The 24,702-nt window shown below is 39.9% G+C and overlaps 3 protein-coding genes and 2 pseudogenes across 10 annotated transcripts in view; 3 read left to right on the top strand and 2 right to left on the bottom strand.

Annotated features, from left to right (window-relative positions):
• Positions 1 to 24,702, top strand: part of LOC145487527 (uncharacterized) — a 572,009-nt gene that overhangs the window by 348,147 nt on the left and 199,160 nt on the right. The window lies entirely within an intron of this gene.
• The window catches only part of LOC145487565 (uncharacterized), a 400,759-nt gene that overhangs the window by 186,795 nt on the left and 189,262 nt on the right, over positions 1 to 24,702 (bottom strand). The window lies entirely within an intron of this gene.
• The window catches only part of LOC145487541 (uncharacterized), a 111,379-nt gene that overhangs the window by 45,616 nt on the left and 41,061 nt on the right, over positions 1 to 24,702 (bottom strand). For all 8 annotated transcript variants that reach the window (XM_081466372.1, XM_081466367.1, XM_081466366.1 and 5 more), the window contains one exon: positions 3,449 to 3,621. In XM_081466372.1, coding sequence (XP_081322498.1) covers positions 3,449 to 3,621 — 173 coding nt within the window. The remainder of the gene's footprint in view (positions 1 to 3,448; positions 3,622 to 24,702) is intronic.
• Positions 12,529 to 13,313, top strand: LOC145486850 (uncharacterized; annotated as a pseudogene).
• LOC145487581 (uncharacterized) lies at positions 13,332 to 24,686 on the top strand (annotated as a pseudogene).

Genomic DNA, 24,702 nt, shown 5'->3' with positions numbered 1-24,702 from the left:
GCTCAAGTGACTATCACGTGACATAATTTAAAAGCACTCAAAAGCACTGGTTAATTTGTTGTTGTATTAAAAAAAGCAAGATACTAGGCATAGTAGTCCCAGAAGGCCAAACTAATCAGTATTTTGCATCAGCCTCGTTTCCATGTAAGGGCCTTGTATGCTGTATTTTTGACATGCGCATTCCATGGTTCTGGAAGCAAATTTGGCATGGCTCCATATCAGGAAATGTTTGTCTTATGGAGCTTAGCAGCCCTGCCAAGTTTGATGCTTTTATAAAAAAAACGAATTTTGTCCCTTAACAGCTGGACTATCACTGGAATCCAGGTGAAAAAAGACAGCGGCTCAATGGTGTGACATCCTCGTGTTGTTCGTGGCGCAGTGCACTCTGGTAAAAAGTTGCGAAGTGCACTCTGGTTAAATGTAATGCACTCTTGTAAAAAGTGATGAATTCAAGAACTCGTAGCCCCTTCTATATATTCTTCTTAAATCCTGATTATGTTGCTGCTTGCTCCGCAGCAAAAAATTGCTGACTTTGATGGTAGGTCAATCGGATGAGCAATCCTGTCCAACAAAAGTCTTTGCTGCAGCTCTGAACTTGTAATGCTGGCTTTGCAGAGTTTTTCATTTTTTAAATAATTATTCCACTACATCTCCCCCAAGTTTTGATCAAGATTGCGTTTCTCTCATTTTGGGCATAGACGAGTTGTTGAGATCATAGTCCCTCAAAACATTTCGCACAAAGTGTCAACAACTTTTTACTTCACTTGTGATCAACAGTGGACTTGTGCCATCCTGGTGAAGGTCTAAAATATGCTTTCGTAACAGTTTGGAAAGTCGACGACCATTATCATATATGCCCCCACTTGATTCAATCTCAATTTAATGCTTTGGGCAAAAGCCATTGTGGAAAAACTGTGAAGATCTTATAATTTACCGAAACCACTTGAAATGTTGAAAAGTCGAAAAAAGTTTCAAAAATAGGATCGAAACAAACCAATCAAAAAGTGAGCAAGTTTCCGAGGAGGTCTGCAACCAGGGCTCGAGACTAAATTTTCAGCTTGCTAGCCCAGTGGCTAGTGACTGGTTTGATTCACTAGCCAAAACAAATTTTTCACTAGCCAGACATAGACATTTGCAAGCATAGGCATCAATGTTATAATTATAGGCGTTGCTCAACAATTACAGTGTAGGCTCGATTTAAGCCGCTCTCTCAACAACGAAAACCAAAGTTTTCGCTTCTGTGAGACGGTGGGTCTAAAACACAGGTCACGGGTCATTGTTTTACCAATACTGGAACAACCCTAACCCCTTCCTAATGCTAACCTTAGGCCTATATACTACACTAAGACAATGTTTAGGCTTAAGGTTAGTGTTAGTAAAGGTTTAAGGTTGTTTCAGTGTTGGTAAAAACAATAATAACCTGTGACCCGTGACTTGTGTTTTAGACCCGCCATCCATGAGAAATTCTCACAGAACTTCGCAACTCACCGCCAAAGAACATTCCTTTCTTTCAAAATGCCGATTCACGATTTCTCATGAACACAACAATCCGTTCCATCTTAACTTTATGTACAAGTTGCAAACATAGGCATCGATATTATATAGGCATCATTCAAATTTTCGAAAAACTGAATTTTTTAATTTTTTGAAAGCATATGTGACCTCCAGATGCTACATGCATGAAACATGATCCCTAGAGTTCCGTATGATTTCACGCATGACTAATCATTAGCCGCAAGCAGTTCGTTTGTCGTTCATCGCTTTTTACAAACAAACAAACAAACAAACAAAAAAATCATTCTTTCGCATTATACTAATTTAAAGTCGTTGTTTGGGCCAATACATGATATTTGTTACAGCCGATGTTTTAAATTCTGCATGCTTCGACTCAATTTCCTTTTGTGAAAAATCTGAAATTAACTTTTAATTAGTTTCCTCTGGGCCTCCAGTGCTCACAAATTTTCAGTTTCACTAGCCAAAATGGCTAGTGAAGCACAAAAACCACCAGCCAAAATGGAATTTTTACTAGTCTGTGGCTATTTGGCTACCATTAGTGTTGAACCCTGTCCTATGCAACTTTGTTGGGTTTCAGATTTTTGTTGTTAAACCATTGTTTGCATTCTTGAGTTTCATTGGCCCATTTACAGAAATATTAGCCATCCTTTGTTCTCAATTAATTCTCTGATTGGTTAACTTTGTTCCGAGTGGCCCGGTTCAAGTGGTTGCACTGTAACAAACTTTCTCGTTGCACTCTTTCCCTTACAGTCTGCATTACAGTCACTGAAAACATGTTCGAATACTAGTGAAATTTCATGAGGAATGAAAGGTTGGTCAAACTTTTGAATGAATTTTGGAAAATTGAAGTGACTCGCCAAGACCTAAAGCTAAATGTTGAATGAAATTTTGCAAGGTACATGTACCATTAGCCTGAGAAGCAGGTGTTCAAGGTTGGAGGAGGGGGACTGGGAGAAAGGAAGAACATGTCCCTTTCCCTTCTCCCTCACATTTTCTTATCCCCCTACCCTTTCCCTGTAATACTCCTCCAAAGCAGGCTAATTTACCATGTACTTTTGTTGTACAGTTTTATGAAGCCAAGGGAAATTTTCGTGAATTTTAACAGTAACAGAAACACTCGGCTTCTGAAATTTCATTATTTGGATTGAAAAGTCTGAAATTCTGGAATTTTGTTTGCAAAATTTTAGATTTAAACGGTGCTGTATAGCAATGGAGCATTTGAACTTTCCTTCAACATGGCCACATGAACAATAAAATAGGAAAGGCCAAGTTGAAGAAACTATCAGAAAGGAAACGTGCAGGTTTTAGAGAAGAAAAAGATTATATAATTTCTGCTAAACCATTGTTTGATTCTTGCAAGATACCAAATCTATTACTGAAACTTAGAACATCTATATTCTATCAGAGAATATTATGCAACAACTGAAGTGTAATTTAGAAATTTTAAAGTTCCTATTGCACTGAAAAGGACACATCTAAAAGCTCCATGCACTTTAATTACCAGCTTCGATCTGTAATTTTCTCCAGGATAAAATAATGATCAAATTTGATAACTGCTGTTATTTGGTTTTGTGCAGAAACTGTTCACACTGCCTGTCTTACGATCAGGCAGATTCAAAATGAAATGTTAAGGCATGCCAAGTTTTAGGAACAGGGAAAATTTTAGTGGGGTAAAACAAACATTATTATAGCTATTTTAGCTGCCCAAACATTATTCCTCTTTGCATTCCTGACCAAGGCCTTAAACTGCTTGACTATTGAAGGTAAACAGCACTACTCATCTAGGAGTAAATAGCCTACATCGGTGAAAGAGCTCCCGTAATTAACTATGCCAAAAGTGTATTCTGCAGTAATGTAATCATGCATTCTAATGGCAGTTTATCAACAGCTTCATGTCTGCACTAGTGGTGCAGTATTAGCATGCATTGTGTACCTCTCCTTTCAGTTCAACAGGAGCCTCTTGAACTTTATCACTTGGATCACTTGGCCCACACTTGTCCTTATCACTGTCTGATGACAACTCAATGTCGGTCTTTGTAGGGCTTTCAATTTCTTGACCTTGGTTAGTAAGTTTTAATCTCCCGAGATTTGAAATGATAGAATCATCTGTAAAACCAAACGTCAAAAAATTATAGTCACACGTAATCAACAGTTCCACGCTAACTAATAAAAATAATTTAAAAAATTGAAACATGTAAGGTACATGACTAAGTTAAAACCATTACTACCAGAGAAGTGCTATAATGAAACATAAACAAATACATATTTGTACAATTTACAAATAATTTTTTAACTAATAATTATTTCATTTCTATTCTTGTAATGAACACCTGCTGTGACAAAGAGCTTCTTGACTTCTGGCATGTGTGTTCAGGCAGGTTCAAAGGGGGTCATCACCAAGAAATAAGACATTAGGGGGTGTACAGGATCTTCTCTTCTTACTTTCTTTTTAGGGTTATTTTGTCATAAATTAGTAAAAAAATTCCCAGCCTACCTCCTCCAATTATAAGTAACCAAAGTATGTCAGTGATATGAGCTACTTTTGCAAAATATAGAATTACTCTAATGTTTTAGGTCTGTTTTTTTACTACGACATAAGCACAAGAACAGGCATAATGGCAATGATGTTGCCCATAACACAAGCAAAAGCATGTACGCATGAGCACAATGGATAATTGCCTTATTTTCGGTTCCATACCTCCTCGGTAACATGAAACAAGATGGCAGACTTAAACTTGTGCTTAGCTTATGCTAACAGCAGTGCATTTCCAATTGACATTAACATAAGCACAAGCAAGAAAAGAACAAAAACACTTGTTCTGCTTGCACTTGTATGTCACACTACCACAGCTGAGACTCATGACTCCTCTGGCTTCCAAGGTTGACTGTTGGGTCAATCAATTTGGCTTACTCCACTCCAAGGAAAGAGACACCAATAGGGGACTTTCATTCACGAAATGCTGATTTACAGTCACCTTCTGGACAACCTTCAGGTAAGTTGAAATCTGGCCCAGAAGCTAAACGTCTAAGCTCAGTTCTGTGCCCACAGCTTTCAACACAAAATATTAATTTTTTTCCGTCTTACCTGCCCTCGACGTGAGATTGATTACAAGGATCTTAAAATAGCCAAGTTTGTGCCTGGCTATACTCAAATTTTATACTGGGGAGAGAAAATCAGCAACAGGGAACTTTGGGCAAGAACAGAACAAGAATGTATTCCAGCAGAGATCACCAGGTGCAAATCAAATTGGATTGGCCACACATTACGGAAACCAACATCTGATACAACCAGACAGGCCCTTGAATGGAATCTGCAGGGTAAAAGGAAGGTAGGAAGACGAGTGAAAACCTGGAAGAGGTCAGTGGAAGAGGAGCTCAAAGAACCCAACATCACCTGGACTACAGCAAAAAGAACAGCCGCGAACAGAGTCCACTTGCACAGCATTGTAACCGCCCTTTGTTCCACCAGGATGTGTAATGGCCTAACTAACTAATACTCAAATTTTGCAGTCACCGATGAACAAGAACTAATCTAATTATAGAATTGTCACAGAGCAGCACGTTCTGTTACCACCTTGTTACCACAAGTGAGAAACATTTCAATGAGAAGTACTGAAAGCAGACAGCGCTACTTGATTGAGATTAAATCCTTTATCAGTGAAAGAGTCCCCTCAAAGACTAATTAAATTAATTTACATAATGTACACTTTCAGTAAGTGCCTCAGTGTCTGCAGCAATATTTGAGCAGTTTCCTGTTTTTTTTTTGTACAAATTTTGACAAGTTTTAATGCCACTTACTTGTGAAAATTTCGCCTGCGGATATGAACTTTTTGGTCTCTTTGATAGAGAAGATTAAAGGATGAAATAAATGCACTAGTGTATTTTGAAAACAATAGATAATATTTCTCTTACCACAAGGAAAAGCATTCAACATTAGTGTGTGATCTTGCTTGAAATGTATCTTCCACCTAATATGTAGTTGACACTTATGCTTATTTTAATCTGCACATGCATTTAGAGCAAATATTGGTTTTGTTCTAAAAAGAAAAGTACCACAAGGAGAGCAAGGGGCTTTCTGAAACAAATGTAGAGCTTTGTGGAATAATCAAAGAAGTAATGTAGGTGCAACACGTTTTGCACAGTGCTCACAAGTATCTACCCCATCCCACCCCCTTGCTGCAAGGCTAATTAATTAATATATTTTACAAACATTTACGTTAACTTTACACCTTGTTGCCTTAGGTTTTATTACCTTGGTGGCTTATTGCCTTATTGGCTTATTGGCATATTGGCATAACGCTCTAGTGGACATCAACCCCAAACCATCCCAATAGTGCACTTTGCACTAATAATGTGGCACAGAATTGTTGACTAGTGAGACAATCTCAGATAGTGCAGAGTACAATGTATAGCACCTACACAGTACTATATAACACAGTTCCTATATAACTCCCACTGTCAACTCCTAGTTTGTATTGACCTTGCTAGTTAAATAATACATTGAGGCAGCGAACATGACAATATTACATTTCATGCCAATGTTTGTAACATGAAACTCTTGCTTTCTCAAAAACACATGGAAGATGTGCTTGTATAGTACTTGTACAGTACTTGTACAGTACTTGTACAGTACTTCTAAAGTTCAATTCAACGGGAGTCTTGATGAAAAACATTGTGGAATAGCAATGGGGCCACTCATGGTGAACTCATTTGTGTTCTACTGAGGAGAAACTAGACAGCAAGGATACGTTACCTTATCATATGACCCGTACAGCCCTGTGCACAATTTCCTTGGAAAGTCATAAGTGAAAAGGTCCCGTATGTGGGCAGTATGCGTTGAAGTGATAGGGCCGGAAAAACATGTATGGCCCTACTACAAATGCATACGACCCTACTAGAAATGCATGAGACAAAATCGTGGCGAGTTAATGACAAAAACAATTTTGTTGCTGCAAAAATTTGTTCTCTGCAAAGTGAGTGGTGAAAGAGCACATTCTGGGAGTGAATTTTACTATCCAGGTGAACCGTCCGATGCAGAACTATGTATACTCCAGTCGCCAACTCACTCCGAAAGCAAAGAAAGAAAGTCAACACTCCTCACAAATAAAAAGGTTCACAACTTTCTCAGAAGCCAACAACAAGCAAACAGGCGGTCAAGAAAACAACTTGTCCACATGGACTGTCCGATTATTAACCTTGGAAATAAGCAAACAGACTCTTGAGGCAAAACTTCTTTCATCAAATAATTAATCATGGGTCAAAAGCAAGAAAACCGGCAACGCGAAGAAAACAAAGTACTATCTAAATGTTTTCTTCGAATTTCCAGAGTTCCTCGGAGAAGTTGGTTAAACTGGAGAAATCACAAACATACCTTGTGTACAGTAGGATAAACTGCTCTGCAGTTTCTACATCAGTGTTGTTTGAAGAGACAAAACTGAGTTCATTACTGTACATTTCATTGTTCATTACACGAGTTCATTACCGTACAGTTCATCCAGATAATAAAACTTGTTTGTGTTTTAATGGTGTAAGTTCCACTCCACAGCAAAGCCAGCAAAGTCAGCAGCCCAGACACTGTTTGCGGGAGCCAACATCAGTGTCATTAATATTCAGCTGCTGGTTCTCCCTTGTTCAAGAGAATCCAAGAGGTCAACAAATAGCTTGAAACGACGCCCACACTTTCTTGAGTTTTCAGATGAAGAAGATTTTCTGAACAATTTCAGTTAAGCTTGAAGCGAACTTTTGTCACTCGCTAAGTTTTTGATGGCTTTGACATATTTTTAACAGCTTAATGGCAACTTTCTGTTGGCCTTTAATCATGAATTGTAATTGTGGACTTACATTGAAAAACAAAAATGAGAAAATGAGTCATGTTTTTCTATGAATTGTGAGTTTCTTATTCGACATGAAAAAATAAATGGCAAGTTTTTATTGTAGAATTTTTTCTGCAGTTGTTCTGCACGTGGTTGTCTGATGTTATGTAATCGCGTTCTATTTAGGTTCAAACAGAATTTTCAAAATTTTCAACACTAAGTGGTCATATGATAAAATGCATATTGACTGAGTAAGATCGACCCGGAGGGGAAAATATTTGGCTCTCGGTCAGGACATGTGGACCGAGCACAGCTCGGTCCGTATGTCCTGACCTCGAGCCAAATATTTTCCCGTCCGGCCCTCCCACTCAGTCAATAAGTACATAATCTTCTTATAAGTGATGCATGGATGACACCATAGCCACAGTAAAAGATATTCCACTGCTATGGCTTTCCTGACAACATTAAACGAAGCATGCCCAGCAGTCACCTTCATGATGGAAGTTGCAAACAACAAACTACTTTCATCATAATGGAGCTCATAAAGATTGGAAAACAAATGAAAACATGTGACTACAGGAAAACAACAAATAAGGGCCTACTTCTCTACTATCAAAGTCATGTTGATGCCCGTTACAAACAATCTCTTCTAATGGCTGTGTTAAACCGTGCCCACTGTCTCTCATCCTAACCAGACCTATTGTTGAGAGGGATCTTCTGAAAACTGAAGTTGTTTTCACAAGCAAGAAAATTGCCGACTACATCAAAGTAGCAGAGGCCAAACCACGGTTAATAAATCAACAACGCATTGTCTACAAATTCAAATGTTATTTGTGTGATGCGGATTATGTTGGCTATACTCTCTGACACCTTTTTCAATGCATTGCTGAACACAAGCACTCAGCTATTGGAAAATACCTGCGTGACACCCACAGTCAGATGAACAAAGACCTACAAGGACAATTTACCATCCTTAAGAAACATAGAGGGAAACTTGAAGGCTTAATTTTTGAAATGCTCTTTATCCAAGAAAAGAAACCTAAACAGAACATTCAATCTGACTCAATAAAAGCAAAACTATTTAGTACTTCATTAACACTCTCTAAAATTCACATTGCAGAGTGTTTAATCACAAGAAACATGACTTTCACATGCATCCTTAGTATATAAAGAACTCATAGGAATCTGACTTAGAATTTGAAAATGATAAATGAGTCATTAAAACGTCATTTGAAATTATTATTGCTGATTTTTATTCTTAATTTATAATAATTATGTCAACTGCCACATTAGCAAAAAGTATTGTACCAAAGACTTATACACAGTCTTTGTTCACAACGTCTTGGGGGATGACAGCATCTTTTTTGTGGATGAATACCACTGTCAGCATTGGATCATCAAGTAACCACAGAATGGTGGCAAATTGTTGCAAGTGACATTTAATAGGATCTGCTTCATCAACTCCCTCTCCTTTTTTCAAATGCCACTCTCAAACTTTGCCCGAAACCTTTGACCTCACTGACCTCAAGAAAATTAATGCTACTTTGCTCACTGATTAAATGTTTCAGAAAACAAAAGTATGTGGGTACCATTCCTGGTACACAGTTCTACATGCCAGAGTCCATGTCCAACTTGGGACTCAAGGAATTTGAGAAATGGAATGACAAACAAGGAGCCAACTAAGGAGATTGTCTTTGACTTCCAGGTTGCTTGGTCATCTAAGAACTCTTCAAAGAACAGACCAAATTCAGTCTGTAGGATGAAGTCACCATTACCTCTGACTGTAACCACGACCTGCACCACAACCATATTGCACCCAACATCATTCCCAGTGAGCTCCTATGCAGATGGTGACAGAAAACCAACCAACTTTGGGCTGCCCTAGAATGACTACATTGTCGGAAACACTGTTTGCTGGGCTCCCAGACAATCAACATCACCAGTCTGTAGGGATTTGCATGTAGGGCCAACCATGGTAAATACTGCATCCTGTACAGCCTTTACACTGTGGATGGTTATTAACTCACAAATATGGTCTTCGAGATCCAGGGCTGCTTTTGGCACAGTTGCCCCACATGTTACCCAAACCATTTTAAGCCCAATGCTCATTTGGAGGGAAGACTGGTGGCCAATGTTTACCCGTGTGCAGGAAAGTTGAAGTGAGTGAGAGAACAAGGCTACAAAGTTGTAGAAATCTTGGAATGCCACAGGAAGCATGTGGAAAAAGAGAGAGAAGGGGTGGGATCCTTTGTTGACACTTGAGTTTGTGGCAATATTGGACTCACAAGACACTTTCTGCAGTGGTTGCACAAGCACTATCACATTGCACCATTTCGTTGAATGATGTAGAATAAGAAGAAAACTGGGATGCTAGCATTAAACATCTTTGCATCCTTGGGTGTACAAGAATGGTTGGCATTAAACTGGTTGCCAGATCAACCCCTCCACAACTATCTTGGGGATTTCAAGGATGATGTTATCAAGTGCTAACTAGATTGGACCAGAATGTCAAATATGAAATTCAATCACCTCTTCACAATAGAGTTCACCAAACTGATATGAACAAAACATGCCCCATCATGAGGGATGATAAACGCTATGCTCTTGACACTAAAACACAAAACAAAAAGTACTAATGGTTTTCAGCAAACGTATAGTGGACCCTCAGACCTTCAAGACTTCTCCGTATGGGTACGTTCATGAACTGCTAATTGACTTGAAAATACTTCCATTTTGTGGCACATGACTACCTTGGTCTGCTCATGTCCTGCCCTGTAAAATAAGTTGGTGCTGTCCCCTGGTTGGCTGGGGAACATTAAACATAGTTTTGCCTGACTTTTCTTGCATGATTCCATTTACTTGACTTTCTGGCATGACACCCTTGTTGCTATGACGACTATAATCATCTTTAAATCAATCATGTGACATGACGAGGACAGTTGATGACAACTTAAAGTGCAACTGAAATGAATTTTCGTATCTGAGATTTTTGCTTAATAATGAAGTTTGAACCTTACTTGAAAACACAGACAACTATGTTTTTGCGTATGGTGAACGAAAACTGCTTTTTCAGCCATCAGAAGTTGGCTGGTTGAGCCCATAATTGGCATAATCTTGGCATGGCCAAAACAGCCTTGTGATGTCACTGGTTGTATTACTCTCAAACCCCACTCAAAATTTAGAGTGATTATGGGAGAAGAGACTAGTGTTCTAAGCCCCCCACCTCCCCCACAAAAAAACAGCCATCTTTAGAACATTTCAGAGCTGTAAAGCAATTAATATTAGCTTTTACACCTGAGGTGGAGGAGAATCGATCCTGTGGCCTTTTTCTATTTAATTAGATATTTCCAGGATATTTTATGTAAGCAACCAAACAAGTGCGATGTGTTTATAAAAACAGTTCATTTTGACCATTCAACAGTCACTTCAAGATGTGGCTAAATATCATTTAGGCAAGGTTAAACTCAAGCTAACGCAGCCAGCTAGGGTGCCCATCCAGCTAATATCATTTAGGCAAGTTAAATATGAGCTTATGCAGCCAGAGGTTTCCCCGTTTGGGAGTACATGACCTGTGGGGCGGCCTTCAGGGGGTTTGCAGGGGTTTATGGGTCATTGCATAATTGTTGTAGTGTATTCAGCTGATTGTTGCGGATCAGTTGCACTGCTTTGCTCGCGAATCATTGCGGATTCTTGCCTCTTTGTTGCCTTTTGTTTTCTTTCGAGAGCTATTGTTTATCCTTGTTAATACGATAATGATGGCCAGGTCAACCCGTAACAGCCAAGCAGTGGCCTTTGATGCCATTGTTTCTGTTGCTGAGACGACTTGACCACGTTCAAATGATGCAAATGTCCCTCGATCAACTACACAGACACCGGTCGTTCCTTCAACGTCTCAAGCTCAATCTACTGATCAGCCTTCTCCCGCTTTCTTGGCATCGGTTGTCAATGCGGTCAAGCAAGCCCTCGTGGCTGAGCAAGCATCAAATCTACCATTGACGCCCCCGTTTCTTCATCCACGAGTGTGCCGGAGGCGGCCATGCCTGGTGGCGTTCATCCATCGTTTCTATCTTCTAGCCAGCTAGATGCTCAAGTCTCAGCCCTGGCAGCCTCTGGCATTGGTTTTCCTCCTGTTTCGGCGGTTGCTGCGAGTGCTACGGTGCAAGGTAGGCCCAATTTTGTTGTGCCTTCGTTTGTTTCTATGTTTGCCTCACCAATACCCGCACTCGCAACATCTTTGTCCAACACTGGCCCGGAAACTCTGTCCATATACTGGCCCGGAAAGATGGAAATGAGATATTTCAATAGACACAGAGAATTGGACAGATGTCTTTAAAATGGCTTCAAAAACATGCAAAGAAAATAAGTTGAAAGAATTTCAATTCAAACTTATCCATAGGATTGTCATTACAAAGAAAGAACTCTTCAGATATGGGATAAATACAGAGAGTGACTGCATCTACTGTGGTGAGCCAGACTCCATAAATCACACCTTTATCGACTGCGAATTTACAAAAACCTTCACATGTAAAGTCATCAATTGGTTTAACACTCAGAATGGTTCAAACTTTAAACCAGATACAAAAGAAACGCTTTTCACCACCTTTAAACACCCAACATACATGGAGCTAGTGAGAAAATTCAATTACACCCTCCTTTTTATGAATTTCTATGTGTATGTAAGTAAACTAAACAACAGTTCACTTGTACTACCCGAATTTATTGCTAGAATCAACTATAAATACAAAGTTGAAAATTTGTAAATTAACACCGAAAAAGTACTCGTAACGTAACAATGCTCCTCAAACTTTATAGACTAAGTTACTTTCAATTGTATTAAATCAAGATTAGAAATTGTTCCTCCTCCCCCTTCCCCGCACTACTAGTTGTTTGTTTGCTTTTTTGCTTATTTTGTAATTTTAAGTTTTCCTTTCCTTTTATTGTTTTTTTCTTTCTCTTTTTATTTCTAGTTCTTGCTTTTTATCCTGTTTAATTTAATTGTAGCTAATGTGTGCTGTCAGAATTAATTAATTATTTTATGTTATCCGTTTTCCTAATGTAAGTAAGTAACACCGGATGTAAATAAGTAAGGTACATTGTAGTATCCGAGTAGCCATACCAGAGTACTTTGTTATTGTAATTGTTGGAATTTGTGATACGTGTAATTTGTTAAGAAGGGTTACTTTAAATTATATTTTAAAAAAAATCTTTGTCCAACACCGCTATTGGGACCACGTTGCTCGCTCTCGGCAGTGTTTCTTCACCAGCCCAGTCGCCTACACTGCATCAGGCGTTCGTGGTTGGCCCTGGGTTTTCGCCATTCCAGCGAAACTCGTAAGCCAGATTGTGGCTGGGAAGTTTGTAGAGCAGAACGAGCTGCTTTCTGTCAACATAGTCTCAACTGAGTCTGAGCCTCAATTGCTGTACAACGGTCGGTTGGTGCTAACTTCGACACCCAAAAGGCCTAAACGGCACATTGAGGACACATCGAGTTGGCTGGAGGCTTTCTCAGTGCACAGCCTCATTTTGTTGTCCCAATTCCCTCAGTGGAGGAGGGATTTGCTGCAATACCAGCTTTTGATTCTCCGCACACATCACCAGTTCGCCGGTCGGCTCTGGTTGGCGTATGACCAGGCCTTCTGCAAAAATGCTGTCGCAACGAATTTGACGGACTGGTCGGCCATAAATGTTCCGTTGTTTAATTTCCACGCGACTGGGGCCTCTGTCCATCCTGGCCGTGAACTGTCAGATGAATCCACGGAGCCACATGGAGCTTCGTCTTCACACATTATTTGCAAATCGTGGAACAAGGCCGTTGTTTTGCTCCTTCTTCTTCATGCCATTTTGCCCACAAATGCTCCAGCTGCTTTGGTCTGCACTGCGTTGGAGCTTGCCCTGGCGAGCCACCAAGCCAGTCCCAAGCTTCACCCAAACGACAAGCTGACTCTTCTCCTTCTTGCTCAAGCAGCAAGTCCAGGCGCTAAGCGATTGAAATATTAGACTCTAATAAATGTCATTAGGCCATCCCTTACTGTTTTGACTTTGTTGTTAGGGTGGAGGACTTCTAGCGGCATGTTTAGGTGCGAATAGACACTATCAGATTGTTGTTTGTCATTTACCGCATTATGTTTGTTATTTCCCACCACACTATGTTGTTGTTCTTTCATTTTACGATGGCGTAATTACCACTTGTATTTCTTGACCTTTCGTGCTTGACTTAAATCTAGTTGCCTCAGTTTTATTTTCGTGGCATTTATTATTTACCGGGATGTACATCAATTAAGGGGTTTGGTTTGGGGTTAGATATTATGGGGCCAGTTATTGACTCCTGTTCTATTTGTGTTCCTTTCCTAGCTCCTCTCTCCCCAGTTTCAGCAGTCACTCCTCTGCAGGCGGAGCAGTTTGCCTGGGGGTTGCAGCTCCATCCACATCAACAGCAGGTTCAATTTGTATTGGATGGACTCTGTCACGGGTTCAAATTGGGCTTCTGCCCAGCCCAAAAGCTTCAGGTAGCTGAGAATAACAAACCATCTACTCACCAGCATCAATCTGTCATTGACGACTACATGTATTTAGCCAATGAGGTGTCATTGGGACGGGTGGCTGGCCCTTTCGATTCCCCCCCTTCCCCAACCTCCAAGACGGTAGCTTTGGTGTTATTCCAAAGAAGGGCCAACCAGGAAAGTGGCAACTCATTGTGGACTTGTCTTCCCCAGGGGGGGCTAATGTCGATGATGGGATCAACCCAGATGAGTTTACCCTCCACTACATCACTGTGGATCAAATTATTCGCCTAGTGTCTTGACTGGGAAAGGGGGCCCTCATGGCTAAACTTGATGTCAAGTCTGCTTACAGCAATGTTCCTGTTCATCCATCTGACTGTTATTTGCTGGGGATGAAGTGGCGTAATCAGTACTATGTGCATCTGGCTCTCCCCTTTGGCCTTCGATCAGCTCCTTTTATCTTCAATGCGATAGCAGACATGGTTGAGTGGATCCTCGTGCATTCTTACCAGATTCCAGACCTACTGCACTACCTCAATGACTTCATCATTGCCGGCCCTCCTGAGTCATCTCAGTGTGCGCACAACTTGAGCATTGCAGTGTCAGTTTGCAGACGTTTAGGCTTGCCACTTCACGCCGGCAAGTGTGTGGGCCCTTTAACTGTGCTCATGGTCCTAGGTATTGAGCTGGATTCCTTTAATCAAATCGCTAGTCTCCCCGCCAAGAAATTGTCCGCTTTGCGAGATCTCATTACTTCTTGGCTTTCTTGAAAATGGTGCAATAGGCAGGAGTTAGAATCTCTCATTGGCCATCTGCATCATGCAGCAAAAATGGTCTGGCCTGGGAGAACTTTCTTACATCGCATGATTGACCTGTTATGCTGTTTTCGCAAAAAAGATCACCCAGTTCACCTTAACAGGGAATTTCACTTGGACCTCCTGTGGTGGCACCAATTTTTGTCGGATTGGCACGGTGTTAGCAGACGTCGAGGTGGCTTCTGATGCAGCTGGATCAATTGGTTATGGAGCATACCTCAAGGACCTTTGGTTTGCTGGTTCCTGGGCTCCTTCTCAACAACAGCAGTCCATTGCTTATAAGGAGCTCTTTCCAGTTGTCATCGCTGCTCATGTTTGGGGGCACATGTGGTGCAAGAAGCACGCCCTTTTCCGTTCAGACAACAATGCTGTCGTCCATGTTTTGAATTTCAGGACTTCTAAAGTACCTTGTTTGATGCTATTACTGTGCAGGCTGCTTCTTGCAGCCACTCGTCAGTTTTTCCTTTTCTGCACAACATGTACCTGGGGTTAACAATAAGATAGCTGATGCATTGTCTCGCTTTCGTTGGCAGGACTTCAGGCGGTTGGTCCCAGATGCACAGCTTCACCCTACTTGGATCCCTCTGGAACTTCTGGCGGACTTGACTTCTCTGCCCTAGAGCAACAGTGCTTTTCCTTTTTGTCTCAAGGCCTCGCCCCCTTGACACGCCATTCATATGCTTCCGCACAATCGAAGTTCATTTCCTTTTGCCGTCAGCTTGGCAAGTTACATCCTTCAGGTTCCCCATGCCCAGCAGACGAATGGACTCTTTGCCTCTTTGTCACATTTGTTGCGAGAACCATTCAGCATTCCTCTATCAAGGTGTATTTGTCTTGGGTTAGAGCCCTTCATATTGAACAAGGGTTCCCCAACCCACTTATTAATTGCCTTCGTCTTCAATGGGTTGTACGTGGAATCAAGCACTGTCAAGGTTCTCCTTCTTTGCGACTTCCCATTACTGATGATCTGATGTTGGTTATTTGGCGGTCTCTGGACCTTCGCCTCCTGGATCATTGCATGTTCTGGGCAGCTTGTTCATTGGGATATTTTGGCTTCCTACTCACTTCCGAGTTCACCGTTCCCAACCCGTCTAGCTTCTCTTCATCTCTGCACTTGGGTGTTCAGGATATTGCGGTGGATTCACCTTCAGCCCCATCATGCATGCGCATTAAGATTAAAGGTTCCAAGACTGATCCATTTCGGAAGGGCTCTCTCATTCACATTGGCATTGGTCAGCATCCATTGCATGCAGTTCACGCTCTCATGACTTACCTTGTGCTCAGGGGTGATGCTCCAGGCCCCCTGTTTTTGTTCCAGAGTGGTCAGCCCCTTTCACATTCTGTGTTGATGGATTGGCTTTGGCAGATCATGGTCTCCGCCAGGATTCCCCAGCCATTTGAGCCATTGTCGAGCCATAGCTTTCACATAGGGGTTGCTACTGTCGCTGCTCGCAATGGAGTACCAGATCATCTGATTCAGTCCATGGGCCGCTGGTCAAGCAATGCCTATCAGCTCTACATGAGGACCCCGTCAGATGCCTTAGCTGCCCTCTCAAAAAAATTGGCTTGAGGAAAGTATTTGCGCTGCCTGGAATGCCTTTTGGAGCTTATCTCTGGTTGCTGTAACATTATGTTCCTGGGCCTTTCCTTTGGATTTGCAGTCCACTGTGGCTAGCTTCCTAGGTATGTGTTTATTTTGCATTTGCCTATTATATCAGCTGATTGGTGCTTGGGGGTAGGTTTGGGGGATCGGAGGTAACATGTCACCCTGTCCTCGGGTCCCTCCTTTTTCCACGCACCTGGAGAAGGATTTCATCTGGGTGGTTCCTGCTTTCCAGGGTTGCCATGGATACCTCCTAGCGGCTTATGGCTTTGGCACCCCGCTAATCTTTAAGGCACCAGTTCCAAAGCTCATCTATTTGTGATGAGTTTAAATGTGGCTAAATATCATTTAGGCAAGGTTAAACTCAAGCTAATGCAGCCAGCTAGCGTGCCCATCCAGTTAATATCATTTAGACAAGTTAAATACGAGCTTATGCAGCCAGCGGCTTCCCTGTTTGGGAGTACGTGACCTGTAGGGCGGCCTTCAGGGGTTTTGCAGGGGTTTATGGGTCATTGCATAATTGTTGTAGTGTATTCAGCTGATTGTTGCGGACCAGTTGCACTGCTTTGCTCGTGAATCATTGCGGATTCTTGCACCCTCTCCTCCCTCCCGTTTTGTTCTTGGTCAGGGTAGGTATTCTTCAGGTACGTAGCTTTCACTGAATTTCTTTCAGTGTGACGGTGCTGGTTAGCGGACGCTCATTGGGTGGTTCCTGCTTTCCAGGGTTGCCATGGATACCTCCTAGCGGCTTATGGCTTTGGCACCCTGCTAACCTTTAAGGTACCAGTTCCCAAGCTCATCTATTTGTGATGAGTTTAATTGAAAGTAAAATTTTTGTATGCACTCAAATATATACAATCGATTATAAGAATGCTAATGAGACACTGACTAAAACTAAAATATTTACATAGAAACAATACAAGAAAATTACAGCGTGAATAATAAAAATGCTAAGTAACTAGCTTCATGCAGCTAGAGTCACTCTGTTTGTTCAATTTTGGTTTAAGTTAATGAATAAAACATTTCAAAAATCAAACAGTTGAGTTTACTCTGACATTTTTTCAAAATCTCAAAATTGCTTCCAACGGTCTCTGGATCCTCTGCTTGTCCTTTATGTGGTTGCTGATTACTGATCACTTATGTTCCTCCAAACATTGATGTAGGTGTTGGCTCGTGAAGCCAACATAGTCTGCATCACATAGACCACACTTGTAATAATAAACAACATTTTGTTGATTCACAATTGGAAGTTCCTTTGGTTTGAATTGTCCTTTGAATCTTCTGACTTAGGTAAACAGGCTGGACAACGGAATCAACCTTTCGACTGAGATCTCCAAGTTGGTGTCTTACCGCATTTGCCGAAAATTTAAGGTGGCTCTGAACCCTATGTACAGAATGTTTTAAAACTTTGCCAAAAGTTGCATCTTATCATGCTTATCAAAAGTTGATAATATAAAAATATTTCACCATGCTGTTTTTTACAGCCCCTAAAGCTGTAATTAAAGGTGTTTTCAGGAGGTCATACTGTTGCTATGGTAACTTATTGTGTCACGAAAATGATAACAACCTGTTCACCAATGATTGGGCAGTCCTTGATATCATGATTGTAGCATCAAGTGATAAAGAGTAGTCATAACGACCCATCAAAATCTAAGTGCTGGAAACTGTTTTGAGCCACCTTAAGAAGAGCATTCACAGTGAGGTCCAAACATTCATCAATGAGCAAAAACCGGAAACATTGGAGGACGTGGCATGGTTAGCAGGTGGGTTCTCATTAAGTCACAAAGTGACATTTGCGGAAAAGCCCAAAAGTCCCTATGCTCCACCTGGTCAAGATCCACCCCCTACAGCACCACGATGGCCTGGAAACCAAAGAGGTTGCCAGAATGGAGAGTCACAGCCGAAAGAGAATCCTTGTAATGACTCTGCAAATTGTTATAACACCGCCTGGCCAAGACAAAATAAGATGGCCTATAAAGCCACTTACTTGGTTTTTTTATATAGAAAAAACAGACATCTGATTTCTAATTGCCTGGAAAAGTTGAGAATAGCAAGACAACATTATAATACTTAGTCTAAGCCAACTTGTCTTATCACTAAGTCAATATCTCCACCTCCTGCGGATGAAGATACACCTACTAAATTTCCTGGTTTGGAGACTCAGTCCTAGCACTGAGGTTAGTGCGAGCCTGTTATGGAAGTTTCTGTGTCATTTATTCAGGATGGTTCAGTGTCATTGTCAAGCGATATGTCTCATGCTACACCAATCAAGATTTTAAGAGATACCAGAGCCTCGTAGCCCCTGCTGTTGAGCAACACTTCGTTGTTTTCTGAGGAGTCATCTGCTGGTGTGAGTGTACTTGTCACAGGTATCAACTGTTCTGAGTACAGTCCAGAACCACTTCATACCGTTTACCTGAAGTCAAATCTTGTGTCTGTGCCAGTGAAAGTTGGAATACAGCCATTGTTACCTTTTGAGGGAGTGCCTCTCATCCTGGGAAATCACCTCGCGGGAGACAAAGTTGTTGTAAATGCTATTGTCACAGAGAAGCCTTGTTTATAGCAGTCTTCAGATCCAGTAGAGAAGACAATTGCTAGCCTGTATCCAGCATGTGTCACATAGGGGCCAAACCACCCCCCAAATGTTTCATGAAGGCTATATTTGCTTGGTTTATATATTTCTGAACCAAGTTTGGCAGACGAACTTTCTTTGTTCTCCAGTTTAGTTTAATTTGGAAGTTGTGACAAAATGTCAGATTATGACGTCATAATTGATGACGTCACCAAAACGTGCTATAATTTTTTGTAAAATCTGATGTAAAGATTATGTCATTGGAAAGGTCTTGACTTGAGGAGTAAAATGCCAGAAACTGTTTTTTGCTGTGATGATTATTTTTTGAGATATGGTAAATTAATTATTTTTTTGTTGTCCCCGCCGGAATTTGCTTAACCATACTGTCCTTCTTAAGTCAGTCTCTCTGGTTTATTTTTTTCAGTTTTATTCTACGAAGGCTAATAATCTAGAAAAATAGAAAGCTTGATGTTGTCAAGAATCATACGGTTTTAGAAACTTGATTTTCGGCTTTGTTGGGATGGTATTAACAGTAAAAAAACGGGCGACATCACAGGTTACGACGTAACAAAACTAACTTTAATGCAATAACACTAGAGGGATAATTTTTTATTCCAACTTTCTTCTTTATTTTTGCTTTAGTCATCTGGCACATCACATGGGCAACATAGCTGCATTTGCTGGACCAAAATTACGGCTCCAATTTGGGGATTTTTCTCAAGGGGGGACCCCATACTTTGCAGAGTTATTTTTCATATTTAAAAATGCCATATTTCATTTAATTTTTGTGATATGGACAAAATTTTTTCAGGTTTCAACTCCCTTTGATGTGCTCTTATGAACACATTGTAAAAATATGTGTCAAAAGTGGCGAAAAACATGACGTCATCACTGTGACATCACAACTTTGACATTTACTGACATTTCTCACGTAAATATAATTGGCAATAGGTCTCCTGCTCATCTGCCAAGTTTGGTGTAGAAAGAGTCAATACTTTTTAAGTAATGCGAAATAATGTGAAATACCCAAGAACTGACGAAACATTTGGGGGGTGGTTTAGCTCCTAAGTGTGTTGTAACTCGAGCAATGAGTAAGAAAGAAAACAGTGAGGATCAGATCACATTAGCAGACACTGTCATTAGTCAAGTCCTGGAGGGTGAGTCACCACAAACCTCTGTTTTTGAGCCATTTGAGGTCACTGCCAAGGGCAGTTTATCAGGTCAGGCTGATAAGATGTCAGCATCTCAGTTTATTGCAGAAAAGCATAAGGACTCAGAAGTCCTGTATGCTTTTTTACAAAGAACGGAGTACTAATGAGAAAGTGGACACCATCTGACGTTCCAGTTGAAGATGAATGGGCTGTCAAGCACCAGATTGTAGTCCCAAAGTCACACAGACAGGAGATTTTAAGCATGGCACCTTAGATCCCCCTAGCTGGCCACATGGGCATCAACAAAACCTGTCAGAAGATTCTTAACCATTTCTACTGGCCCAGTCTGAGAAAAGATGTGGTGGAATTTTGCAAATCATTTTATGCCTGAGAGATGGTTGGGTATCCCAAAAGCCCCACTACAGCCAATACCAGCAGTCCAAGAGCCTTTTAGCAGAATTATAGTTGATTGTGTTGGTCTGTTACTGAAGACATGATCTGGAAATCAGTACTTGTTAACCATCACCTGATCAGATCAGATTTATCATGATGTGGCTGTGCTGTCTCAGGAAGAAGATGAAGGTGTGAAACATCAAGTGTGTTACTTTTCAGACCTTTAATGAAAGTCAAAGGAGCTACTCCACCATAGAGAGAGTGTTTAGCATTAGTGTTAGCATTGCAACATTTTAAAGTTTATGTCAGTTCTTCTAGTCTACCTTTAACAAATTGACATCAGTTTTTCATGCGTCTGTCCTGTTATCGATCATGAATTTCGTCATAACATTGTCAAAGTAGCTGTGGATCCACAAAAGACAGCCGAGTGGATCCGCAGACTAACAGTGCCAATCAGTGTGCATATGTAAAAGGAAGGAACATCTTCAATGCAGTACGGACTACAGGTGTTATTATGGACTATACAAAGTTATAGTTCAATTTTGGAGAATCCTTCACTAAGTGGATATGTCTTTTTTATACTAATATATTGTGAGCTGCATTATGAATAATGGAGTAGCAACTCCTCTTTTTTCAATCAGAAGAGGGGTTAGACAGGGAGACCCTCTCTAGCCCTATTTATTTATTTTAGCTTTGGAAATCCTCCTTACCACTACCAAACAGAATCAAGATATAAAAGGCATAGTAGTAGAAGACAAAGAAATCAAATGCATCACCTTCACCAATGACTTAACAAACCTTTCACGTGATAAGGAGTCTTATGACTCTCTCAGTTCCTTATTGAACACATAATTATGGTGAATGTTCAGGGCTTAAACTCAATAAGGACGAAAAAGAAGCCTACTTGTTAGGAAGTTGTTATCGAAATCATGAAGTTCTTGATATAAACAAGGTGAACCAGCCAATTAAAACACTGGGTATCTTTTTTACTTATGATCAGCATAAAAGTAAAGAACTAAACTTCGATTTAAATTTAAAGTCAATAAGAAAGTCTTTAAGTTGCTGACAATGGAGAAACTTAACACTAATTGGTAAAATTCGATTAGTCAAAGCATTCGCTACGCCTAAGTTTATGTATCAAGCCTCCCTTATTTCCTTTGATAAGGATATAATTAAAAGCATAAATTCTGTGATATTCAATTTTGTGTGAAGAGGCAAAGACAAAATCAAGAGATTGGCCTTAACTAGTGAATATGAAGATGGTGGCCTCAAAATGCCTCACCCTGAATCTTTAATTAAAACTCAAAGAATCACGAGTCTTAAAAGGTATTTAGATGATAATGTTAGCCCTTGTAAAGTTTTCTTGTCTCACTATCTTAAGAATACAGGAACTAGTTTTCTGCTTCAGTGCAATTTCAATCCATGGCACCTACCCTGCAAATTACCAATTTTTTTATAAAGAATGTCTTGAAGATCAGTCTGACTTCAATGGCCACCATGATATAATAGCTACAAAACAGGACATTTTAAATGAGATCATCTGGAACAACCAGAACCTCTTGATTAACAAGCAATCAATATATAGTAAGAGAATAAAAGAAGCAGGTTTTGTGAAACTTGGACATATCCTCCCAAACGACTCTAAGTTAAAAAGTCATAATTAAGGTTATAACATAGTCCCAAAGCAGGGCAATTAAACAATACTGTGATAAATTCCCTGCTGAGGGACCATGAACAGCCCACCAAAAACAAAAATAACAGAATCCTCCAACGGGGCCCATGAACGCAAAAGGCAGTCACATAACAATTGAAACTATTTACAAAGGACTAATGAATAGAATAGGAGCTGGACAAGTCACGATCATTCTCAAAGCAAGAACAAGTGAAAAGGTCTAATTAGTTGCTATTATTAATACAACTTTTGGAGCGAAATTCCCGCCTTTGTTAAGGCCATGTGGATTAAGTGTGAATAATTGTGTTAACAGGCTTCTCTGGTAAGCAGTAACTGGTCTAAGTGTAATGGATTTTGGAAGGATACAATTTGCTCAATGACGATGAACCTCATTTGAGAAATGTCATGTTGGTAACTATCAAAATTTACCACCAATTCATATGTTTTTCTATTGCTGAGCATATTCGATTTATGATTGCGGAATCCAATTTTAAACTCAGTTGATGTGGAACCCACATATTGTAAGTTACATTTACAGCACATTGCGAGATAAATTACATTTTTGGATGAGCAGGACAATTTTTGTCAGATAGGATAATGCCTACCCGTGGCCGAGCTTTGGAATTTAGAAGATTGAAGTAGAAAATTCTTGCACAAGTCACACCTATTTTTATCACATTTAAAACAACTGCCCTCATTGACCGTCTGATTAGCAGCAGAGCTCGGTCAAAATTTAGATGGTGCTAGAACTTCTTTGAGATTTTTGGTTTGGCAGTAAGCAGGGAAAACAGAGTTAGCTGGAAAAAATTTCTGTGATTTGAGGTGAAGATCTTAATAAGTGAAAGTGCTTCCTCATCATGTTTTGAATGTCTGGCAAAATGGGGTTATAATCGAGTACCAGAGGAAAAACTTTTTTGTTATTTTTCACCTTTTTTGCTTAAAAGTTTGGATCTCGGAATCTTAAGAGCCTTATCAAACTGATTGTCAACTAAATCTGCTGGGTAATTTTGCGACTTAAGATACCCTTTGTATTCTTCACATCTAGTTTGCAAAAAATCATCAGTGGAACAATTGCACTTTTTTATGATGCTGGTAATGAGCCACTTTATTCCAGGAGTTGTACAAAGAAGTACGAATGTCAGACAACAGAGCCATGGATCGATTTAACGATGCATGGTAAACCACATACAAAATATTTAGGCAGAATATGAAGGTTTACATAAACAATGAACTCCCAGCAGAAGAATATATATACAGTTGTATATAGAGATATATAAGTATCTGTACAAATTATTGCATGGGTTTATATTATTAACCACATCCTTAATTAGATCTAGCTGACTGTGAATGTAATGTAATGTAAATTTGTAATTAGTGTTAGTGTAATAGTTTGTATCGCTCTTGTAATTGAGCTTTAAATAACAATAAAATATTTTAAACAAATATGTTATTTCTTAAAAACAAAGCGCAATTCAACAAAAACAATTATGCAACAATACTTTTCATGTCAAAACAAGTCAGTCTGCCAAAAATTAGCTCGATCTTGCAAAAAATAAAAATCGGCCCAAAATGTCACGTACGCCCGTTTTGCACGAAAGCCTTCCATTGAAATACTAAGTTTCTGGTAGTTTCTAGAATTTTTAGTCACGCAATGTTTGTTGCTCCTTTGTAACTAGGATTTCACTACTTAATTGCTAAAATAAATAAGTTGGGTTTGTAGTGTATCTTTTTTGTCGGCTGAATGATACTGTAACAACTGGTATCATAAAATGATGTCTTCTGTATGCAATCAAGGACTCAACTCAAAGTTGTTGATCATAAACAACTTCATGATTGTGCGGGTTACCACTTGTAATCAAAATTTCGTTTCAGTGGCACTTTAACAAATCAGCCCTAAATGAGGCTATACAACTACTTTTAACCTGGTAAATATTAATAAGCTTAAATGCAAGATTTTTCTGTCAGTGATGTAGGTGTACTCAGAAAAAAATCAAAGCACTCTTATCATACATGTTATTTATCATTGGTGACTGCAAAAAACCCAATCATCAGTCACTACTGAACTTGACAGTTGCAAGTTATAAAAAGGTGCAGTAAATAGGCTATCATGGTCAGGACTCAAGTATCTCCCTCATTGAGGGCTTCAGTTACGGAATGATGATATGGTACACACTATATGCTATCTGTTAGATTATTATATGGTTAGCTCCATGAGCGGGCATGATTGACTGAATGTCCACTCAGGATTACCTGCTGTTTTCCACAAGTAAATAGTGTCATTTTTCATATAATAAATCCTTTGTTGATCAAGCTTGCTCAGTCAAGATGGCTGGATATTGGCTGCATTCCTTTTTTGTGTGTTTATCCATGGACCTTGACTCTGTCTTGGTCCATAAACACACAAAAAACAACTTGGCCAATATCCAACCATCTTGACTTTACAGTTAGTCCATAAACCATATCTTTTCCCTTGAAAGATTGAAACACGTAACACTGCTTCAAATACAGCAGACAGCAAATAATTGCATCTTTTTTCTACCTTTTGTTTTTCATTATTTAAGCACTAACTAGTTTACAGTGATTTTAAGTTACCCAGGAACAAAGATCAGATAGGAATCACAAGCAAGAACTTAGTTTGAGTTTAACTTTAGAACTACAGTACGTGTAT

Source organism: Orbicella franksi, chromosome 5 (assembly GCF_964199315.1).
Source record: "Orbicella franksi chromosome 5, jaOrbFran1.1, whole genome shotgun sequence".
Classification (NCBI taxonomy): domain Eukaryota; kingdom Metazoa; phylum Cnidaria; class Anthozoa; order Scleractinia; family Merulinidae; genus Orbicella; species Orbicella franksi.
The sequence above is the reverse complement of the archived record's forward strand: the minus strand, read 5'-3'. Positions and strand labels throughout refer to the sequence as shown.